The sequence below is a fragment of the Eremomyces bilateralis genome, assembly GCF_010015585.1.
Source record: "Eremomyces bilateralis CBS 781.70 unplaced genomic scaffold P152scaffold_13, whole genome shotgun sequence".
In the NCBI taxonomy this organism is placed as follows: domain Eukaryota; kingdom Fungi; phylum Ascomycota; class Dothideomycetes; order Eremomycetales; family Eremomycetaceae; genus Eremomyces; species Eremomyces bilateralis.
In genome coordinates, this window is record NW_022985079.1 from 514,469 (window position 1) to 534,535 (window position 20,067).

A 20,067-nucleotide genomic window follows, 5' to 3' on the forward strand; every position below is an offset into this window, starting at 1 on the left:
GGTCTGAAGGCTCGCCCTGGGTCGATTGCTGCTGAACGGGCTTCGAGTCGGTCTGTCGGGATGACAGAGAATGCAGGATTCGGGAGACCGTCGAGGTGCTTTTGGTGGTCGACTGGGTCTGGATGGAGGAGGTATCGGAAGCGGGACCAGCCATTTCAAGTGATGTGTTGAGGGAAATGATAGATATTGGTATATCTCGGTAGTAAGTTGAAATTTGAAGTTGAAGAGGAGCTGACTTGTTGCTGAAGCTTTGGCAGTCGAGGACTTGAACTGTTTGAATCTGGAATGATAGAATAAGAGAACAAAGGGAAGGCGAACTTGTCTCTTTATACTTCATCAACTGGTAAAGTCATAAACTCACATTTGATTTATCATCCTCCGATCAGTAGTCCTTGTACTCCGATGGGCGCGTATGTCGACAAGTATTGCGTATACGACGATTGACATCGATTGGTTAGGGCGCGGCAGACGACAGCCACACCACGTCGCGTATGAGAGCATGGGTTGACATGGCATACCGTACGGAGTATTCGTATATGAATCGTCGATGATTAGTGGTATTCGTTGGCGATGGCGCAGTTGCTTTCTCGTTATAATGGACATGGTGAAGTCCAATGTCGATGCCGGTAAGTGGAAAAGGGCGTGGTGGAGGGTAGCGCTAATCCTATCTAGAACACCGAAAGTGGTCGACAGGGGGGGCGCCGTAGGGCGCAGGGCGTTTGGTAGGGCGCCTTTTTTTAGTCTTGAGTCATCTCATCTCCTCTGTAATCCATCATGACTAGGTTTTGAATTTTCACCATTAACTAGTTACGCAAGCCATTAGTTATTGAAGTGCCTCAGTACATGACTGCCTTGACTCCATCTAGTATGAGTCCCTCCGTCTATTGCGTCAGGGGATGATGATCGGTTTTCCTCTCGTCGCGACACCCTGCCCTTCCACGATGACAAATCTGGACTCCAATCACCGATATGACGATGTCTCCTAGCGGCTGGCATAGTCGGAATACCGTTCTCTGGCGACTAGCATATCCGTTCGGAGTTCGGACTGCTACGGCATGACTGTTTTCGCGGTTTGGGTCTCTTCATGCTGGCAACATGTGGATACTGCTTTGAATTGGCAAATGAAAGCGGGATGACTATAAGGAGCCATTTTCTCCCTTCGCGCTGCCTTTGAACTAGTCATGCAAGAAGTATAGCTATCCCCCAGCCATTCCACGCCGTGCATTCGACGGAGTACTCCTTTGAACTGACGAATGAAAGGCAAGATCTGGGGTATCCCTAGTCGTTCGGCCCATCTGGACGGCACTCCATCGTTGTCTGCATTATCGTGGTCTGGAGCCATCGTCTCCATTGATGATGACTACACAGATTCTGATTAAACCGACTCTTCTTGCACCTGCTCTCAAATAATCCGAGGCAGCAAACAGGGGATCTGAACTGTGCAGTAGAGCTAGGAAAGCTTTTATATAACAAGACTCAGGAAGGGGGATTGTTGAATAGATATCGCGAGCTAGCCAACGTTCTTCACTATGTCTTTCAATGGTCCTTGTCGCACGTGATGTGCTAAAATGGTTGGGAGTGAGGTGCTGTTGTTACAGCAGCGAAGTTGTTTGTATTGTGTGTTGTGTAAGTTGTGTGTAAGTTGTGTGTTCTAGCTGAATGCCTGGTCCCCCGGCCCTACAGATATACGAGAGTCACGGCAAGATTATTAATGCAGTTTGTAGCCTTGGACTCCTAGAGCTCATGCCTTGGCCTGCGACAGTCCTTTATGGTATACCGTACCGCGCGTAACCTTTCTCCCTGTCCTCGTCGTCATCGCTTGTCTGCATTCGCACATTGTCCAGACTGGAGTATATTCTTGCTTGGAGAACAAGAAAATCAATTTCATATAGTACCTGTCTATATCATAGAATCAATCGAGCTAAACAGAAGCATCCGAGTTCCCTCGGAGGTGGCACACCTGCGCCCATCATGGAGAAGTTGAGATTTTAGTCGAGCCACTTCGAGAAGCGAGCCTCTGAGCGGCTATTGGTAGATGAAGCATTGCAAGAGCTACGAGTACAGCATAAACAGAACGCCGATAAGGCACATGCAAAGAGAAATCCATTGCAGAGGCAGGTATCATTAATATGACCAAGTCTTGAGGCCATTCATTGTGTGGGCGGCCATGGGGTCATGTTTGTTCTGCGGGAATATAAATCACAACATCCTCTCCCCTTCTCACTCTTTACTTAAAACACCATCATTTCTGATTTGAACTCTTCATTTCAGAACAGCCATTACCAAGTCCATAAGCCTTCCATCCTTAAACCTTCTATCATTCATCATTCCGACGCGCTTCAGCAATCCTCATCTATACCCCTCAGATTCTCCTCCTTCACCAGTCTAGAGCACACCTTTCACCAACATGAACGCCGACGGGACGGGCCGCTACGTGGACTCCAACCTTTGGGCCAAGGATCTGGACTCCAAACTTCTTGACATCTTCAACAAGATGCAGCCGCGGAGTTGGGCCGAAGTTGCAAAGGAGACGAAAGACGCGACTGATGCAGAGGTTGATGGTGACGCCAGCCGCAGGCGGTACTTCAATCTTCTTCAGAAGGGCCAAACGAAGGATTGAGTGCCATTTCAAACACTGGAGACCGTTTGGGTTGTGTGCTTTGGCGCAAAGGAGACACCTTAGGCATGGTGATGGAAAGGCTTCACGGCATTGTCGCACAATCGACTTTTCCTGACTGTGCCGAGATTAAAGCTCTGCGTGGAAGAAGCTTGATTGGGAAGTGTCGGAGGCTCGAAAAGGATAATACGGGGCTACCTGGAAACGGGATTTGCACATCTAGATCCTATCGGTAGTCTCTTGGTCAATATCAAACAAATTCGAGATTAGAGCAATAGGACGGATACAAAAATGTGTTCAAGGCGTTTGCGATCTCGGCGGAGATCTTTTGACCTAGACCTGGTTAGCGACGGGCAGTATAAGGCAGGTTAGAGCAACGACAGCTTAGACAGTTATAATAATGAAGGATTATTACTGCACGACATCTATATTAACCAGTGACCGATCTTGTTGCTCCATCGCATGGTTGATTCTATTAAAGTGTGAAGGCTTTTCAAACGCTCAGGTAGATGATGCACAGAACTATCTAAACAAACCCCACCCCAGAATTTTACCCAGAATTTTACCGTCCCCGACTCCCCCGTCGCCCACCGAAGACCGAGCTGCGATCATTGACCGGCGTGGCCCCTGACCATTCCGCCATCTCAATGCCCAGCGTCCCTTCGAAAAACCTCGCCAACAACCCCTGCACCGCCCGCTGCAGCTCCATCCCCATCTCCCTCCCCATCAACCCGACCAACAGCGGCGCAAACGTCCGCATATGCCGCTCCAGCTCCGCCGCCGGGAACGCCGCGTACCCCTCCACCACGTCCACCACCACCGGCCGCCACGTCACGATATTCCGCTGCTGCGTCTCGTCGTCCAGTGCCGCGAAGCTCTGCACGATGTCCACGCACAGCGGGATGAGCGCGTGCTCCGTGCTCGCGCGGTTCGCAGCGCGCTCCTCCCCTTCGTCTGCGTACATGCGGAAGAGGATCGACACGTACACGCTGGCGGACCCGGACTCCTGCTTTAGCAGGTTCGGCGGCTGCTTCATGAAGCCCTCGCGGAAGAGGCGGCCGCGTAGCTCGCGGTCCTCGTTGAAGCGTTTGGCGAAGTGGTAGGATTTCTTCAGGACGCCCATGAGGCGGAGGAGCTCGGGGCTTGGGATGCGGGAGTATACGTCATCATTGGTGAAGAGATCGTGCACCGTTTCGATCATGAGGAGCTGGAGGACGCATTTGGTGATGATCTGATTGAAGAACCGGCGGCGCGCGGCGGTAACGACGACCGGCGGCTGCTGCACCTCGTTTTCGGGACGGAAGTCCTCGAGCTCTTGCTGGATCGGGGTGCGGAGAGTAGGTTGAGGGGAGGCCGGTCGATCGGATATAGACTCTCGCGGTGTATCGTCAACGACAGAAGAGCGCTCGGATGCATTGGGGAGTCCGTTGATGCCGAGTCCTGAGTCTGTGGAAGTAGGCGTCTGTTCTTCGTGTAACTCGGCAGTGTTCAACGACAGATCAGGTGTCCCCGAGGTGTCTGCGCTCGGGGTCCTCCCTGTCCGAGTACCATTTACCGCAGATCCAGCGGGTAGCGTCGCGGCCGAGAAAAGTGCGGTTGCCTCGGTACGGGTAAACAACTCGACGAAGGCATCGACAATCTTGCGCCAATGCTCCGGCGTGAACTTGTTCACGTTCTTGGCCACGAGCTGCTGGAGGCAATTGCTGCCGATGCGCGCCAGGGTGTCGTTCTCCTGGCAGATGCAGAGCGCGAGCAGATCCAAGAACCGGTCCAGCATGTATTCCAGCGAATCGAAGAAATGCGTGAAAAGCGCGATCATGTTCCGCAACGCCTGGATCATGGTCGTCGAGAGCCACACGGAGAGCTCTTCGTGGTTAACGACCTTGGACATCTCGGACTTGGACTTGAGCACCATGAAGATCGGATATAGCAGTTGCCGCCAGAGGGTATCCCAAAAGTCGGCCGGGAAATCGCCCCCGTATCGAGTGAGGGTCTCGAACAGGTAGTTCAATGCTCTTGACCGGACCTCTAGATCTTCGCCCGTCATCAAGACGTCGTGGAACGCGAAAAGAACCGGGAACCAAAACTGCTCCTCTTGCGTCTGACTTGTCAGCGGGACCTTGGGATCTCCATCCTTAGCCGCGTCTTTCCCTCTCGCCGTGCGTTGCGACAGGGGACATTCGGGAGTCTTCAGCATTTTCAACACAGATGCTTTGAGTGCCTCGATCGCCTGCAAAGATTTCTTCTGGAACTTCATGTTCTTGGAGAACTGGGTCAGGCAAACGATGAGGTCGGCGAAGGCGCCTTGCGAGATGACGATACCGAAACGATCGTTATAAATCTTCGTAACGTTGTCGTAGGCCATGTTCACAATGCCCTCTGAAACACATCAGCAATCTGCGCGAGGTATCGCAAAGGCGAAGAACTTACCGTAAGGTTCCCGTGCAGCAACGGTAAACACTCCAAACATGGTCCTCCACCCGCTTCGGATATTCTCTCCTCGCGCCTGGATCATTTGGATCAGGCAGCGCAGCACCATGTCTTTGACCGGAACCACGGTCGAGTTGCCCATGATGTGCTCGAACGGCTTCAAGAAATCCTTCTGGAACTTGAACCCCGGCAGCTCCTCGAGCTCTAAGAACTTCATGCTCAGCTGCCGCAGGCTGTCGAGCGCGAAGAACACCACCGAGGTGTTGTTGTGGCAGCCCACCTGGTTGAAGTGCGCGCCCAGCACCTGCCAGATATTCGTCCACTCGAACCGGACGCGGGTCATGTTGTACGCCGAGATCTCCACGAGCTTCTGGAGACTGTAGGTGCGAGGGGATTCGCTGAGGCCTGACGATTGGATCTCTTGCCAGCTGACTTGGCACAACGCCCGCACAAAGTACACGATCGCCTCGCCCGATAGGTTCGCGGTGTTTGTGAAGATTCGGTCCACGCTGCGAATCATGTCCGCTGATCGCGATTCCTCGGCGATATCGGCTTGATAGTGAGGGAAGCCGCTCTGAGACCGCTGGCGGCCTCGTGGTGGGACGTGCAAGCTCTTTCGAGAGCTCGTTTGTGGCTTCGCCGGCGCCTTTTTCAAAACGTCGGGAACCGCGCCTTCGTCGACGCCGGTTGCGATGAGCTGGAACCGGTCGAGCTGAGAGATACAGGTAAGGACGTCCCGCCATGATTCCTTCAGTAAATCCCCTTCCTGATGTGCCACTTCAAGAAGCGCTTTTAGCGCTTCGACATTCTTCGCCTTCATCTCGCTGAGGTTGTACAAGTTGGTGGACCGACCCAGGGAAGCGACAAACGCTTGGCGCGGATCTTCCAAGTCAAAGAAGCAGGCGATCCGAATGGCGAGCTTTTGCCCTTCCATGCACAGCCGGATGGTCTCTAAATTCATTGTCTCTTGAATATGGCCGGCCAACGCAGTCAAGAAGGACATCCATGTCACCTGGAACATGGGTCGTACGTGCTTGAAGGAGGACGCGGGAATGAACTTCGACCCTTGCCATTTGGACGGGTTCTTTCGTTCCAGGCGCATGAGGCGCTTGTAGAGTTGCTCCGTTCGATTCGTGATCTCTTCCGACGCGAGCATATACATTTCTCGTTGCACCTCCTTAGCGCTTCCAGTAATCGCTTGGCCGATGTTGGCTGCCAGTCCTTGCGGTTGGGTGGGTAGCTGACCGAGATTCGCCGCAGTTTCCCGTTCGGTATCCAAGACGATCTCATGGTGCGCAATTTCATCGTAGATTCCTCGAAGGTAGTCGTCGGGAAGATCGGCGTTGTCGTTGATTCCGCGATTGTTCTTGATGAAGTCTTCGGGGGTCATGCGGGCCCCTTTCATCTTGATACTGTGCTGATCCGTGTTCAGCATAATGACCGAATACGCGAGGACGTATGCCGTATCGGCATTGGCAAACGCTTTGGGATTTCCCCCGATATATCGTTCCGCGAACTTGAGCATGAATCGATCGATCTTCTGCGCCTCCCCCGGAAGACGGAAGCTCTGCAAAAATCGTCGCAGCGCATCCACGAATCGGGTTTGCCGGAAATCCATCGCATCGACGTATGCATGCATGATGGCGATGTTCTCCGGTTCGCCTTCCCCCAGGTATTCACCCAGCGAGACTTTGTTGAGTTCGTTATTTCCCAGGAGGAAGCGGGCGATGTCCTGGGGGTCATCGGATTTGATGAAACCGTCTTTCAGTAATGCTTTGATGCCCCGTTTCGGCTTGAAATTGAACTGACGAACGGAGTTGACAAGGGCAGTCTTGCGCTGTTTCTCCTTCTCCAGGAACCCCGGATCATCTTCGGCGATCGATGTGCCCGTGCTCACTGGGGTGTCAACTCCCGAGGCGTGCGACACCGAGTTGGCTGCACCTGAGTCGCGAGTGTCGATCGAGCTTCGCAAGTCTTCTCGGGAGGCATTGAATTCCGCGTCTTTCAATTCAGGAGTCGAGTTTGGCATGCTTTGCTGGGACCAGAGAACCAGCGACCGCAGAATCTCCATCAGATCTTCAAATGCCTTCTCTTTCATCGCGTACTCGATCGGGTAGGTGTGCTCCGTTTCTTGACTGGCAGTGATGGCTGCGGTCGAAAGCGACGGGGGGAGAGTGCCGCGATGGTGCCAGTCCGAAAGACCATTGCCTCGTGCTTGATGCTCGTGGTATGCGAGCTCCTGCGCCGAGGTGACGGAGACCGGGGTGGTGGAAATCCTGGATAAATGTTCGACGACCTTTTGAAACACGTTGTCCAGGGCGGTTCGATCGCAGTCATAGTTGAGAAAAATCTCCACCAGTGCACGAGGATCCGCGGCGAGTTTCTCAAAGAGGTGCAAAATGTACATCTTTTGAAAAGCCGGAGCGGCGCGTTTGTCCAAGATGGCGAAGTAGATCTCTTTCATGAAAACCTCGATCTCCTTCTTCAACATCACCCGTAGATGCTTGACCATGAGCCAGAAAATTTCGACGGACACTTCAAACACTCGGTTAACGGAGCTGGCCCCATTCCGGCTGAGACTCAAACAGAGGTATTGCTTGATGGCTTGGACGAATGACGTCGGCTCATCCGTGGAGCTGCTCTTGATCGTGGATAAGGGGGAGGTGACCACCAGGGCATGATTGTAGAGGATGTTGTGTATGATATGGAGCGAAAGGAGCTTCGACCGCATGCTCTGGGACTTCACATCGTGCGCCTGCTCAACCGGAAGAGATTTGGTGCTGAGGCGGCACATGGCACGGAAAACCAGATACGCGTCCTTGATATAGATCTCATCCTCTTCATCCTCATCGATTGGACCGCCATTATCCGCGCCGCCTGGCGTCATAGTACTTCCAGATGTGGTTCGGCGGGAAATTTTGTCTCCCGGGAGTCGGGTGACGAGCGTCGGAGCGTTGTCGTTGATCTTTGCATCATCAAAGCTTTTGCGATTCTCGAAGCTTTGGAGGGTGATCTTTTGTCCTTCGTGCTTCTCAACCGGTTCATCGCTGGGGGAGGTCAACACATTTTCGGAATCCGGCGTATCGGCGTCGTCAGGATCCCTTGTTTCCTTCGACTCGGCCGGCGCGTCGTCCTCTATTTCCCCATTCTCATCGTTATCGGTCTTGCTTAGTGATTCCTTCGGGGTGTTCAAGCGCGCCTCCTTCAATTCGAGACGACCCTTGACTCGTTCAAACACGATGCCCACCATTTGGGTGAGGGCTCCTTGGGCCACCTGCTGATTTGCCGTCGACTTCGAAAGGAGAAAGATATTGTATATCAGCCGAACGGCCTTGAGCAGGCCTGCGCCGTGAACCACGATTTTATCGTTCAAGATGGCAGCCAATAGCGACTTGACAATCTGCAGTTGCGTCTCGACCGGTGTCGCCTCGCTTTGGAAGCAATCGCATATTGTATCGATGGCTCGCTCGATTAGCGGAATGCCGCTGTGTTCCGAGTCCGCCGGAGGGGTGGGAACGGCGAAGTACGAGTAGCTTATGAGCTTCCCAATGCAATCCAAAGCCGTTGTGACCACCTGTACGGTCTGCGCGTCGGCGGCGAGTTGGAGCGGCTCGAACAGGACTTCCGGATCGATCTGGCCCGGATGTCCTTCAAGCTTGATTGCTGCCAAGGCTCGTTGCGTGGATTGCCCGAGCTTTTTGTTCTTCCGCGCATCTTTGGACGCGGCAATCGCCTCGAGGGCAGATGTGACGAAGACCAGGGAACTTCGGGTCGACTTCTGGGTGGTGGTCGTGGCGATGGTCGACTGGGAGTCGGCTCGGTTTCGATTCGGGAGGCTCGCTCCATTTGTATGGCTGGGAGGAGCTTGATCGGGAATTCGTGGAGAGGGTTGGGATTCTGATGCGGGTTCCAACGTGCCGGGAGTATCGGGAAAAGGCGATGCTGACGACGTAGGAAGGGAGGTTGCATCTTCGATGGCTATTGTCGGAGTATCAATTGCAGGAGTATCAATTGCAGGTTGGTTGGCGACCTCCTCGTAACCCTCGTCAACCTGTATTGAACTGGCCTCCGTCTCCGGGGGAGGGGGAGAGGGATCCTGCTCTTCCGCCATATCTGAGGCAGCACCGAGTAATCCTAAAGAGAGCGACAATAGGAAGCAACGGATTACAGAAACATCTTAGGACTTAGACATGCGTGAAGCGGTAGGCATAAGCCGGGGAGAGTGGATGACAGTAGTAGGAGAAACCGCAGTCCAAGTTCGAGCCTGAATAATGAGAGGAAACAGGAGGGTGGTGACAATAAGAACAGTTGGAGCATACACGTTGGACTTGGAGTTGTTCGGTGTTCACTTCGAAGCTCCAGATGGACAGTGAGACCGATGTGATCCAGGCATTCAGGCACTCAGGCACTCAGGCATCAAGGATGTAAGGCATACAAATGGAACAGATCCCGATCACGTGCTTTGCGTTTTAATAAGGCGACAAAGCGTCAAGTTCAGGCATCAAGTTAAATTCTCAAATCAGGCAGCAAGGCCCTAAGGCACCATGCACCGTTTTCTCGTTCCCACTCCGTTCCGGCGCCAGAAAGTTGAACGATGAGATACTCACCTCAACAAGAATTCCATTCCCAATTCATCCTCCCCCCATCCATCTCAATTGTCCATCCCACTCCTTTGATTCTTGTCTCTCCACGGGAGCTCCGGGTCTTCGAAGCTCGTCACCTAGCTCGACCCGATTCCCCCCTCCATTCCTTGTGGAACTTGTCCCTTTCCTTCTCCGACATGGCTTCGTCCACGGGTTTACTCCGACTCTCACGGACTTCCTTATGGAGTACCCAGTTAGGGTCCATTCGGGCCGTACCAGTAATACGATGCACGGGGTATGTCCGAATGGGCTTGGATTCGAGGGAGCGCCCCAATTGACCATGTTGTAGATGCCGTCCTCCCGCGTTGGCCGCACTGGCAAGATATTATGCCTCGAAGTGTAAGCACGCGAAGAAACACCCTCCGGAATGCCAGATTGACATGATATGCAGCATATCCATCCCACACCGTCGTTAGCATGCCCGCTCTGTCGCCTACCATGACGGCCGGGAACATCGGAGCGTGGCAGCAGAAGGTCGGCGATACGTTGAGCCCCGGAGATGTCTTGGTGGAGATTGAAACCGACAAAGCACAAATGGACTTCGAGTTCCAGGAAGAAGGTACTCTTGCGAAGATCCTGAAGGAGTCTGGAGAGAAGGATGTGGCCGTTGGCAGTGTAAGAGCCCTCGTATTCTAATCTGCAAGTTCGCCCAGCTAACCCCTCAACAGCCCATAGCTGTCATGGTGGAGGAGGGAGCCGACGTTTCCGCCTTCGAATCATTCACCATCGAAGATGCCGGGGGCGACAAAGCTCAAGAAACGCCCGACAAAAAGGATGAGTCGGCCGGTGCGCCGTCCGAGAAAGCCCCTGAGCCATCCAAGGACGATTCGAAAACCACCTCCGCTCCGGCATCCATCGAGTCGACCTCCACCGGCGAGAAGCTCCAAACCGCCCTCGACCGCGAACCCCTCGTCGCCCCCGCCGTACGCAAGCTCGCTCTCGAGAAAGGCGTCCCCATCTCCCAGCTCAAGGGCTCCGGACCCGCCGGCCGCATCACGAAAGAGGACGTCGAGAAATACGCCCCGGCCACCAGCGCCGCCCCCGCCGCCGCTGCCTACGAAGACACCCCGGCTACCTCGATGCGCAAAGTCATCGCCGCGCGCCTCACCGAGTCCGTGAACAAGAACCCCCACTACTTCGTCAGCTCTACCACGTCGGTGACCAAGCTCCTCAAGCTGCGCGCCGCCCTCAACGCCGCGTCCGCCGGCGCCTACAAGCTCAGTGTCAACGACTTTCTCGTCAAGGCGATCTCCATCGCCGCCCGTAAGGTCCCCGCCGCCAACTCCAGCTGGCGCGAGCAATCCGGCGCCGTTGTCATCCGCCGGCACCACACCGTCGACGTCTCCGTCGCCGTCGCCACCCCGTCCGGCCTCATGACCCCCATCGTCACCAACGTCGGCGCCCGCGGCCTCGCGGACATCAGCGCCGCCGTCAAGGACCTGGGCAAGCGCGCCCGCGACGGGAAGCTCGCCCCCGAGGAATATCAGGGCGGCACCATCACCATTTCGAACATGGGCATGAACGACGCCGTCGAGGGGTTTACCGCCGTCATCAACCCGCCGCAGGCCGCCATCGTGGCCGTCGGAACGACGCGGAAGGTCGCGGTGCCGGCGCCGGCGGAGGAGGGCGAGGAGCCCGGCGTCGCGTGGGACGATCAGATCGTGTTGACGGGGAGCTTCGATCATAAGGTGGTGGACGGCGCGGTCGGGGGAGAGTTCATGCGGGAGTTGAAGAAGGTGGTGGAGAACCCGTTGGAGATGATGCTGTAAATCGCTGAAACATCCTTTTTGCATGGTTTTCCGGCTATAATCTGGTGTCCGATTCCGTTTTCCATATTCAGGGGGTGCGTTGTCTTTGGGAATAGGTTTCTGGAGAAATAGGCAGCGTGTTTTCCCCGTCCAAAAAGCGGTCTCTCGCGGATTTGGGTTGGTGTGGTTTTCACGATCCTCGTTGGAAATCCCTTGGGCAAATCATCTAATTACCGTGGTCCGAGGACACGTCTCTATCATAAAAAAATCCGAGCGATCGTCTTCTGCACCGGAATTATGCACGGTGGTTGACGAGTACGTGACGACGAATGGAGGTAGGAAAGTGAGGGCCAAATGAACATGCTTTTCTTGATTCATCCAAGTAGTCTATTTAAAGTGTATCTCATCCCTCCAGTCATAATGCCGGCCATTACCCATCACCGTTGAACCTCTACGCCTCCTCCACCTCATCCGGCTTCGTCCCCGCCTCGTTCGGGTCCGCATCCTTCATCTCCACATCCTTCGCCTTCTCCGCCTCGGCGGCCGCCTTCCGCCGCTCGTTCTCACGCTTCGTGCGCTCCTCCTCCTCCTTCCGCTTCGCCTCGATGTCCGCGCGGCGCCGCGCCTCCTCCTCGTCGCGGACGCGTCGCTCCTCCTCGATCTTGTCGTGGAAGCGTTGGACGACGGGGCCGGCGACCGCGCGGATCTCCTCGAGCTTGGCGACGTAGACGGCTTTGGTGGCATCTTCGCCTTCGTCGTAGAGCCAGTCCTGCGAAGTCGGTTAGCATGATATTTATAATATAAAAAAGGGTGCAATGGTGCCTACCTCGACCTCCTCGCACTTCGTCTTGATCTTCTGCCGCTCGGAATCGTCGCGCACGAACTCGGCCAGGTTGCCGCCCTCCTCGACGCGGCCACGCGTCTCGTAGATGAAGCTCTCCAGCTCGTTCTTCTTGTCCTCGGTGTCCGCGACCAGCTTGTCCTCCGCCACCATGGAGTACTCGTGCTCGGCCGCCTCGTCCTTGGAGGTGATGTCCATCGACGCAGTGCCCGAAGAGATAGGGAGGTCGCCCTTGCGGACCTGCTTCTTGACCTTTCGCGTCTTGGGCTTCTCCGCGGCGCCTTCGGCGGATGTGTCCATCGCCTGGGGTAGTCAGTAATTGATCGTTGGTCAATGAGGGGTAAATCATAAGCACTTACGGTGTCATCTTTACCCTCCTCTTTCTTCTCCGGGATGGGCTCTTCCACCTCTTGGTCCTCGACCCAGTATCCTTGCTCCACATTCAACACACCGTGAAGGTTTAGACGCGCCTTCAGCTTGCAGATCATGAAGTCGTCGTCACCAGTGGGCTTGACGCCCTTGACGCTGAAACGACCGATCCAAGGCGACACGCCACCGGGAAGCTGTTCTGGCTTCGCGTAGCGGGCCTCGAGGTCGAAGGGGTTTTTGCGGTAGAAGGTCAGGATCTTCGTGCTGGGCATGATGTTCCCCTTGTTGAACACGGTGAGCGAGGTGTCCTCGTCGGGGATGTCGGTGCTCTTCTCCCAGGTGAATTCGATCGGGTAGCTGACGATGTCGTGAACGGAGAAGTCGCGGACGCGGAACACCGGGGACAGGATGGCGCAACTGAAGGCGCAGCCGCGCGCGACCGCCTCGTCCTGGTTGAGTGTGTAGCTGAGCGGCTTGTTGAAGAACTCCTGCACCTTGGTCTTCAGCGCCGGGATACGGATGCACCCGCCGACCATCTCTATCCGGTCGATGTCCTCGACCTTCAGCTTCGCGTCGGCCAGCGCTTGCTCGAGCGGCACCAGCGCACGGTCTAGCAGGGGCTTCGCGAGCTCCTCGAACTGCTCGCGCTTGAGGAAGCCGCGCACGTCGACGTCGTTCATTAGCGATTCGATGTTAATCGGGGCACTCGCGTTGGCGCTGAGGACCTTCTTCAACTTCTCGCACGCGGCGGCGACGCGGACGCGGGCCTTCGGGTTCGTGTTGATGTCGATCTTGAACTTCTCCTTGAACTCCGCGGCGAAGTGGTCGACGAGGAGCTTGTCGAAGTCGCGGCCGCCGAAGTGGCGGTCATGGGTGGACGATTTGACGGCCAGCTCCCCTTTGCGGAACTCCACGATGCTGCAGGTGTAGTTGGAGTAGCCGATATCGACGAACGCCACGCGGCGGGGCTTCTCCTCCGGCGCCGGAAGATCGAGTTTCGTGATGCCGTAACCCAAGGCGGCGGCCGTTGTGGAGTTGATCAGTCGAAGGACCTTGAGACCGGCGACTTCCGACGCATCGATCAGGCTGCGTCGTTGCGCGTCGGTGTACCAGGCCGGGCAACTGAGGACCAAGTCGGTCACGGGCAGCTTCAGCTCCGCGGAGGCGGTGGCCTTGACCTTGGTGAGGTACATGGCGATGAGCTGGGTGGCGGTGAACTGCTGCTTCTTTCCCAGATAGGTCACCTCGGCGCCGACTTGTCCGTTGATGTCCACCAGCGGGGCGGACACGAACTGCTGCTCGATCTGTACATCGGGATCCTTGAACGAGCGGCCGGCTAGACGGGTGAGGGAGCCGACCGTGTTCTTGATGTTCGAGATCTCCTGCGTCTTCGCGGCTTCACCTAAATATCTGCTTTTCGGACCGAACCCGACAAGGGACCTAGATAGTGGTTAGCGATCATCTCAGGCTACCCCACGATGGGAGAGATTCGGGGACTTACGGCGTAACCCGATTTGAGACTTCATTCGCAATCTACGGGGAAATATTGTCAGTTCTGATTATGAGCGCCACAATGCAGACAGGCTCCCAAGACTTACCACATCGACGCCTCTGTTCCGGGCGACTGCGATGACCGTATTCAGCGACCCGAAATCTACGCCAACAACGGACATTGTCTTCTGTGGGGGAGATAAACCTGGAGGGGAAAAGGTATGACGGAATCCTAGCACGGATGACAAGACCAAAGTCTAGAGGGGAGAGAATCGGCAAACAGCGGTGGTATAGAATTCAACTTTCCTGGGGGAATTGTTGTGGTGAAGTGGTAGTGGTAGGAGTAGGTGGAATTGGTTGAAGATGTGCCAGCAAAGTCATGCATGAACCGACAAAATGCCAAAAATCATGCGAAAGGTTCGAACGTCGAAAGTGGAACTGCCCTGGCCCTTGCAAGTCGCCAAGTCCTTGGATGATTCTGCTGATTTCTGTGAGAGTCGAGAATTATCCAGAATCCTCGCCCTGAGCTGCTTCCGCCTCGTCCGCCCCGCCGTCCGCTGCTCCGCCCCGCGCTAGCCGGAGTGGTTGGATCATGTGATCATGCCATTCCGAAAGACATACCTTAGGCTCCAAGGCATAAATATTGTAGGGCTGAAGTGCAGGGATATTTAGCTCGTGGTTGTCCAATCAGATGCAGCTGCGGTTTGGCGTTCTGTCGCGTTCACCTCTTGCTGCTTCCTCACCCGTCACTATCATCACTACTAGAACTCTAGAAGCGACGTAACCAAATATAGTTCTTGGCCCGAGTATTGTCCCCTCTAATTCTCTTCATATCCATAATACACCCTTTCTTGGTTCCATTGTAGTTGTGCCTGTCCTGATACCATCCATCCCCATCGCGACAAACCACAACCATCATGGCAGACCGATTGACACAGCTGCAGGACTGCCTGGATCAGGTACCGACCTTATGGTCATTGGATACCCTCACATCACTCTAACTTGCACTCAGCTCCTCACTCAAATGTATGCCTCTCTACGCTTCATCGAATCTCATGCCCCATCCGCTGCCATCCCCGGCCTACCAACGAACCCTGGCGCAACCCAAGAGCAACCCAACACCACCATATCCACGACCGTCAATCCGAGCAGAGCCGACGATGGCGCAACAGCTGAGAACTCTCGAAATGGCCACACCTCCCAACCCCCATCACAACCCCTATCGTCGCAGACCCACCCCCATCCCTCCTCCGAACCCGCCAGCGACGAACAACGCCTGACTACCCAAGAACCGCCAATCCCACCCGAGCAAGGCTTCGACGCGACCCTCAACGAACTAGCGGTTGACCTGACCCTGAAGATGGCGCAAATCATGGTCCTCATCGACGGGCTGCCGGGCATCGGGCAATCGGAGGCGATGCAGCGGGCGCGAATCCGCGAGTTGGAGCGCGAGCTGGCGGAGGTGGAGACGGAGCGGGAGGGGGTGTTTCAGGAGTGGGAGGACTTGTGGAGCTTGACGGCGAGCCTGGGGATGGTGGGGGACTTTGAGGAGTAGAGGCGCGTCGTACGTGGGAATCGAAGGTGTTGGGCGGTCATGAAGCGCGGCATTTGAGAGGGAGTGCATGGATGGGGCGTTGGAAAGTATTCATGTTGGCTTGAGTAGGGTTGCAGATCTAATTTAGATACAACATTTAACAACCAAACGGTAAATGGACCTCCGTTTTTGGCGGTTTGTGACGCCGTTTTGGTGGTAAACTTGCCCTAGCCCGGAGCCTATCGAGGACCCCCTTAGGGCCGACCAGGGATCTTATCGAAGCTCGATGATGAGCCGTAGTGTCGAAGATGCCTGCCGAGTCCCAGGTTGTTGTTTTAGCGCCGCGATGTCAGTCCCGTCCGATATAAAACGAGGTCTCCTTCCTAGCCCTTCCTGCTCTTTTTGGCTGTATACAGTCACCAGCCAAAAGAGTGGCGGGAAGAACTGGCACCGTGATCGCCTCTATACCCGCCAGAGCCTGCAGAGCTGGACGCAGAACGGTCAGCGACAATACTAGGTCGTCGAGTGTACGGATTCCACCCGCAACGATGACACCTAGGTCCTACAACTAGCCCGGAGAGTTCGCCTCTAGGCGTCGAGCAAGTGCCAGTGTTGGACCAGGCGGAGCGTCAGCGTCTCATGGCCCTGAACGGGAACTGGTCAATACAAGATACCGGGATCGATGACCTCGTCTTCACCAGTAACTGGATGCGTCGCACAAGCTGGGCATCGACGTTCGCTGATACCTACCGTAGCCTGCTGTTGTGGCTGCCGAGAGTTCCCGTGTGCCAGTGGCCGCGACCTTGAACTCGGTCACTAGCATCGAATTCCTGATCCAAACAGTCGGAGCCGGAAAGCGCAACGTTCCCTCAGCTTCATTTGCCTAACCGCACCGCCACACCTTACCCAATTCAAGCGTTCCCATCTTAGCCACACCCCACTAATTCACTTGGGTAGACCTGTCCGTACGCAGTACATAGTACACCCGACAAGCCACATCTACACCCTGTCAGCCATCGTCGAATTCATTTTGACCGCCAAACCACCTCGAGCCTCCCATGCTGCAAAAACAATGACGACTTGACCGGTTCGCATGAATGAACTGAAGCACCTCCTGCAATAAGTGAACAAGTGGCTATGTTGGAGAGAGACTGTAGTCGCCATGTTAGAGTACGCGCCCGAAAGATCACAAAATTAACTTCTCCAGAAAGCCTTGCGACAAAGCCTCTCTCCAAAGTTCCTTGGCCGATCGCAAGGCTTCCAGAGTTCCAGTGAGAATACAGTACGTGTACGGAGTACTCAACCCTGGTCCTGAGTAGGCGGGGTAATAATCTTTCTAAGGTAGTTCTACACCATCGCAAGTGCTTCCATGCTACTAAAACAACAACGACCCGACCTGTTCGCTTTGAATGAACTGAATCACTCACTACAACAGGCGAACGAGAGAGGCTATGTTCGAGAGATATAGGCTCTTGCAAAACCGACTTCCCCCTTTGCGTGCTCCACGGCTCCTTTACGGTGGTGAGATGATTTAACCACTTGAACCATAAAGAAACCTTACATTCCTCAAAATTCACTCTGCACGCCTCCTTTTTCTATCCTCACTACTTTCTTATTTCGGTGTCTCTACTCAAGAAACCAACTATGGCTGAGGGCCTGGGGGTAGCGGGCGGCGTTGTTGGCATCGTTTCACTCAGCATACAGGTAGCAGAGAGACTCTTAAAATACTACGAATCCTGGAAGAATCAAGACAAAGACATCTCAGATACATGCGCATCGCTCGAGAGCCTGCGAGGAACATTAACAATCATATGGAATACTATCCAACCACCTGCCAAGTTTGACAAGAGCATAAAGGGCGATGTTGAGAAGAATATCGAACTTATCGAGGCGGCCGTAAAAGAGCTCAACGACGAGTTAAAAAAAGCGCAGAGCACAGAATTACCTGGACAAGGTGCGCGATCCGCAATGCGACGTCATGTACGAAGAGCTTTGTATCCATTCAAGGAACAAACGCTGCATAAAATCCAACAAGTTGTTTCCGAGGCTCGTGCAAACCTCGATACAGCTTTGCATGCATTGCAACTGTTCGTCCACCTTGATAAGGTTCCCCAAATGCTAAACTAATCCAAATAACCAGGAGTAGAACCTCAGATATTCACCGCGAAGTCAATTCGCTTGTACGATGGCAAAAAGGTAGTTTATTCCGAAGATGTTCTTGACTTTGTTCGAATCACGGATAACTAATAAGCCATTAGACGAAGAAACTCAAAACATACTTCATTGGCTGTCACCAGTGAATTTCTGGCTAAAGCAAGCGGATGTGTCCAGCCAAAGAGAACCTGGAACTGGGAAATGGCTGCTTCAACATCCAGACTTCCTTGAATGGGCAGAGGGAAACAAGGAGGCCGTTTGGTGCTTCGGAGGCCGTAAGTTGTGTTTTGAGTCGGCCTGATGTCAAAGCTGTAAGCTAACTAGATGTCAGCTGGGGTTGGCAAGACTATACTTTCGTAAGTAGAACCATTGATCGTGTCAAGCATGAGAAATGAGGCTTACTATTAAGATCCGCTATCGTCGAGTTTCTAGAGAATGATTTGCCCATCCAAGGGACGGGGCTTACATTCGTCTACTGCGACCACAAACAGAATCTATTACAAAGAGTCGAATTCTTTATTGGCGCAATCGTTCGGCAGTTAGTAGAGCGAAAGCAAACAATTCCAAAAGATGTCCAGATTCTTTATCAAAACCACCGAGGAAAAGGGACGACACCCACCCGCTCCGAGTACCTGGAATTGCTTCAATCTTTGAGTAACGAATGTTCCGAGTTGTATGTTGTTATCGATGCATTAGATGAATGTGTCGATAAGTATGGAGAAATGATTTGGGAAGACCTCCTTACTAATTTGAAGAGGTTTGTTACTAACCTACGTCTACTATACACATCACGGCATATCGACGATGTTGGAAGAATATCAGCAGGATCAATTTGCATCGAAGTACGTGCTAGCGACGCAGACATGAGAGCTTACATTCAAGCACAAGTCAATTCTAAAAGTGTCTTGTTGGGATTCTGTCAGCAAGATACCAACCTCCAGAACGACATTCTGCAAAATGTGGTATCGAGAGCTGGAGGAATGTAAGTCCTTTACCGCTTTATTACCACGTCCCATGATATCTGATACTGAGACTTCCAAAGGTTCCTAGCTGTACGACTTTTTATCGAGTCTCTAGCCTCTCAAACGAATCTTAGAGCAGTTACGAGGGCATTAAATACAATGCCAGCAAAGCTCGATGATACTTATGACCAGGCCATGGAGAGAATCAAACAGCAACCTCACCGAAGGCTTGCCCTGCAGGCTCTGACTTGGATAGTGTACGCCGTTAGACCTCTTCAAGTTAATGAAATCCGACATGCCATAGCTATTGATGAACTGGAACCCGATGATCGATCCATATCAGAAGATATGCTCACACTACCAGAACTGATTGTCAACGCTTGTGCGGGGATGATTAAAATCGATGAAGAAAGCAATGTCATTGGCTTGGTGCATAAAACTACACAAGAATACTTCGACCGATATGGCGCCAAACATTTCCCAGATGCACAGTGGAAGATAGGAAAAGGATGTCTTACATATTTATCCCTTGATGTGTTTAGTGGGGGCCACTGTACCACCTATGCACTATTTGAATGTCGACTGCGGGAAAACACATTACTTGGCTATGCTGCTCAGAATTTTGGTAATCACATCCGTGAAGAGACCGGGTGCAGACTACAATCTCCAGCATTGAATTTTCTACTGGATAGGCGCAAAGTATCGTGTGCAAGTCAAGCCTTATTTATCACTCAGAGAGAATGGCGTTCGAACGGATATAGCCAAATCTTTCCTCATGATTTTCTTGGTATTCACTATGCGGCCTATCTTGGGTTGATAGAAATAATCCGATACTTGATAGAGAATCCAGAGGTTGACGTCGACTCGAAGGACAATAACGGCCGAACGCCGCTGTCGTGGGCAGCCGAGAACGGGCACGAAGTCATCGTCAAGCTACTGCTCGAGACGGGCCAGGTCGATGTCGACTCGAAGGGTAAAAATAGCCGAACGCCGCTGTCGAGGGCCGCCGAGAAAGGGCACGAGGCCGTCGTTAAGCTGCTGCTCGAGACAGGCCAGGTCGATGTCGACTCTAAGGGCAATAACAGCCTAACGCCGCTGTCGAGGGCCGCCGAGAACGGGCACGAGGCCGTCGTTAAGCTACTGCTCGAGACGGGCCAGGTCGACGTCGACTCGAAGAGCAATAACGGCCGAACGCCGCTATCGAGAGCCGCGGAGAAAGGGTACGAGGCCGTTGTCAAGCTGCTGCTCGAGACGGGCCAGGTCGGCGTCGACTCAAAG

The 20,067-nt window shown here is 53.9% G+C and overlaps 6 protein-coding genes across 6 annotated transcripts; 4 read left to right on the forward strand and 2 right to left on the reverse strand.

Moving 5' to 3' along the window:
- Positions 1-2,895: 2,895 nt before the first annotated feature.
- Positions 2,896-9,381, reverse strand: P152DRAFT_483024 (protein transport protein sec72). The gene is made up of 2 exons (XM_033681922.1): positions 5,048-9,381; positions 2,896-4,996 (listed from the first exon to the last, which is right to left on the reverse strand). The coding sequence occupies exons 1-2, from the start codon at positions 9,156-9,158 to the stop codon at positions 3,180-3,182; spliced, it is 5,928 nt and encodes a 1,975-aa protein (XP_033533210.1). The 5' UTR covers positions 9,159-9,381; the 3' UTR covers positions 2,896-3,179.
- Positions 9,382-9,827: 446 nt separating this feature from the next.
- Positions 9,828-11,459, forward strand: P152DRAFT_467178 (dihydrolipoamide acetyltransferase component of pyruvate dehydrogenase; the record flags this gene model as incomplete). Its single annotated transcript, XM_033680754.1, has 4 exons — positions 9,828-9,925; positions 9,980-10,029; positions 10,082-10,305; positions 10,359-11,459. The coding sequence occupies 4 exons, from the start codon at positions 9,828-9,830 to the stop codon at positions 11,457-11,459; spliced, it is 1,473 nt and encodes a 490-aa protein (XP_033533211.1).
- Positions 11,460-11,865: 406 nt separating this feature from the next.
- P152DRAFT_459525 (putative heat shock protein Hsp88) lies at positions 11,866-14,608 on the reverse strand. Its single transcript, XM_033679693.1, has 5 exons — positions 14,247-14,608; positions 14,150-14,181; positions 12,639-14,088; positions 12,265-12,582; positions 11,866-12,207 (listed from the first exon to the last, which is right to left on the reverse strand). The coding sequence occupies exons 1-5, from the start codon at positions 14,319-14,321 to the stop codon at positions 11,890-11,892; spliced, it is 2,193 nt and encodes a 730-aa protein (XP_033533212.1). The 5' UTR covers positions 14,322-14,608; the 3' UTR covers positions 11,866-11,889.
- A 399-nt stretch (positions 14,609-15,007) lies between these two features.
- On the forward strand, positions 15,008-15,827 carry P152DRAFT_60552 (uncharacterized protein). The gene has a single exon (XM_033683105.1). It carries the CDS (start codon positions 15,110-15,112, stop codon positions 15,692-15,694), a length of 585 nt encoding a protein of 194 aa, XP_033533213.1. The 5' UTR covers positions 15,008-15,109; the 3' UTR covers positions 15,695-15,827.
- Positions 15,828-17,168: 1,341 nt separating this feature from the next.
- On the forward strand, positions 17,169-19,203 carry P152DRAFT_60652 (uncharacterized protein). Its single transcript, XM_033683107.1, has 5 exons — positions 17,169-17,760; positions 17,814-17,869; positions 17,932-18,102; positions 18,159-18,183; positions 18,237-19,203. Exons 1-5 carry the CDS (start codon positions 17,318-17,320, stop codon positions 18,811-18,813), a joined length of 1,272 nt encoding a protein of 423 aa, XP_033533214.1. The 5' UTR covers positions 17,169-17,317; the 3' UTR covers positions 18,814-19,203.
- On the forward strand, positions 18,937-19,332 carry P152DRAFT_369199 (uncharacterized protein; the record flags this gene model as incomplete). Its single annotated transcript, XM_033675475.1, has 1 exon — positions 18,937-19,332. A coding segment is annotated over one exon (396 nt), but the record flags the coding sequence as incomplete, so codon positions are not given.
- Between the last annotated feature and the right edge of the window lie 735 nt (positions 19,333-20,067).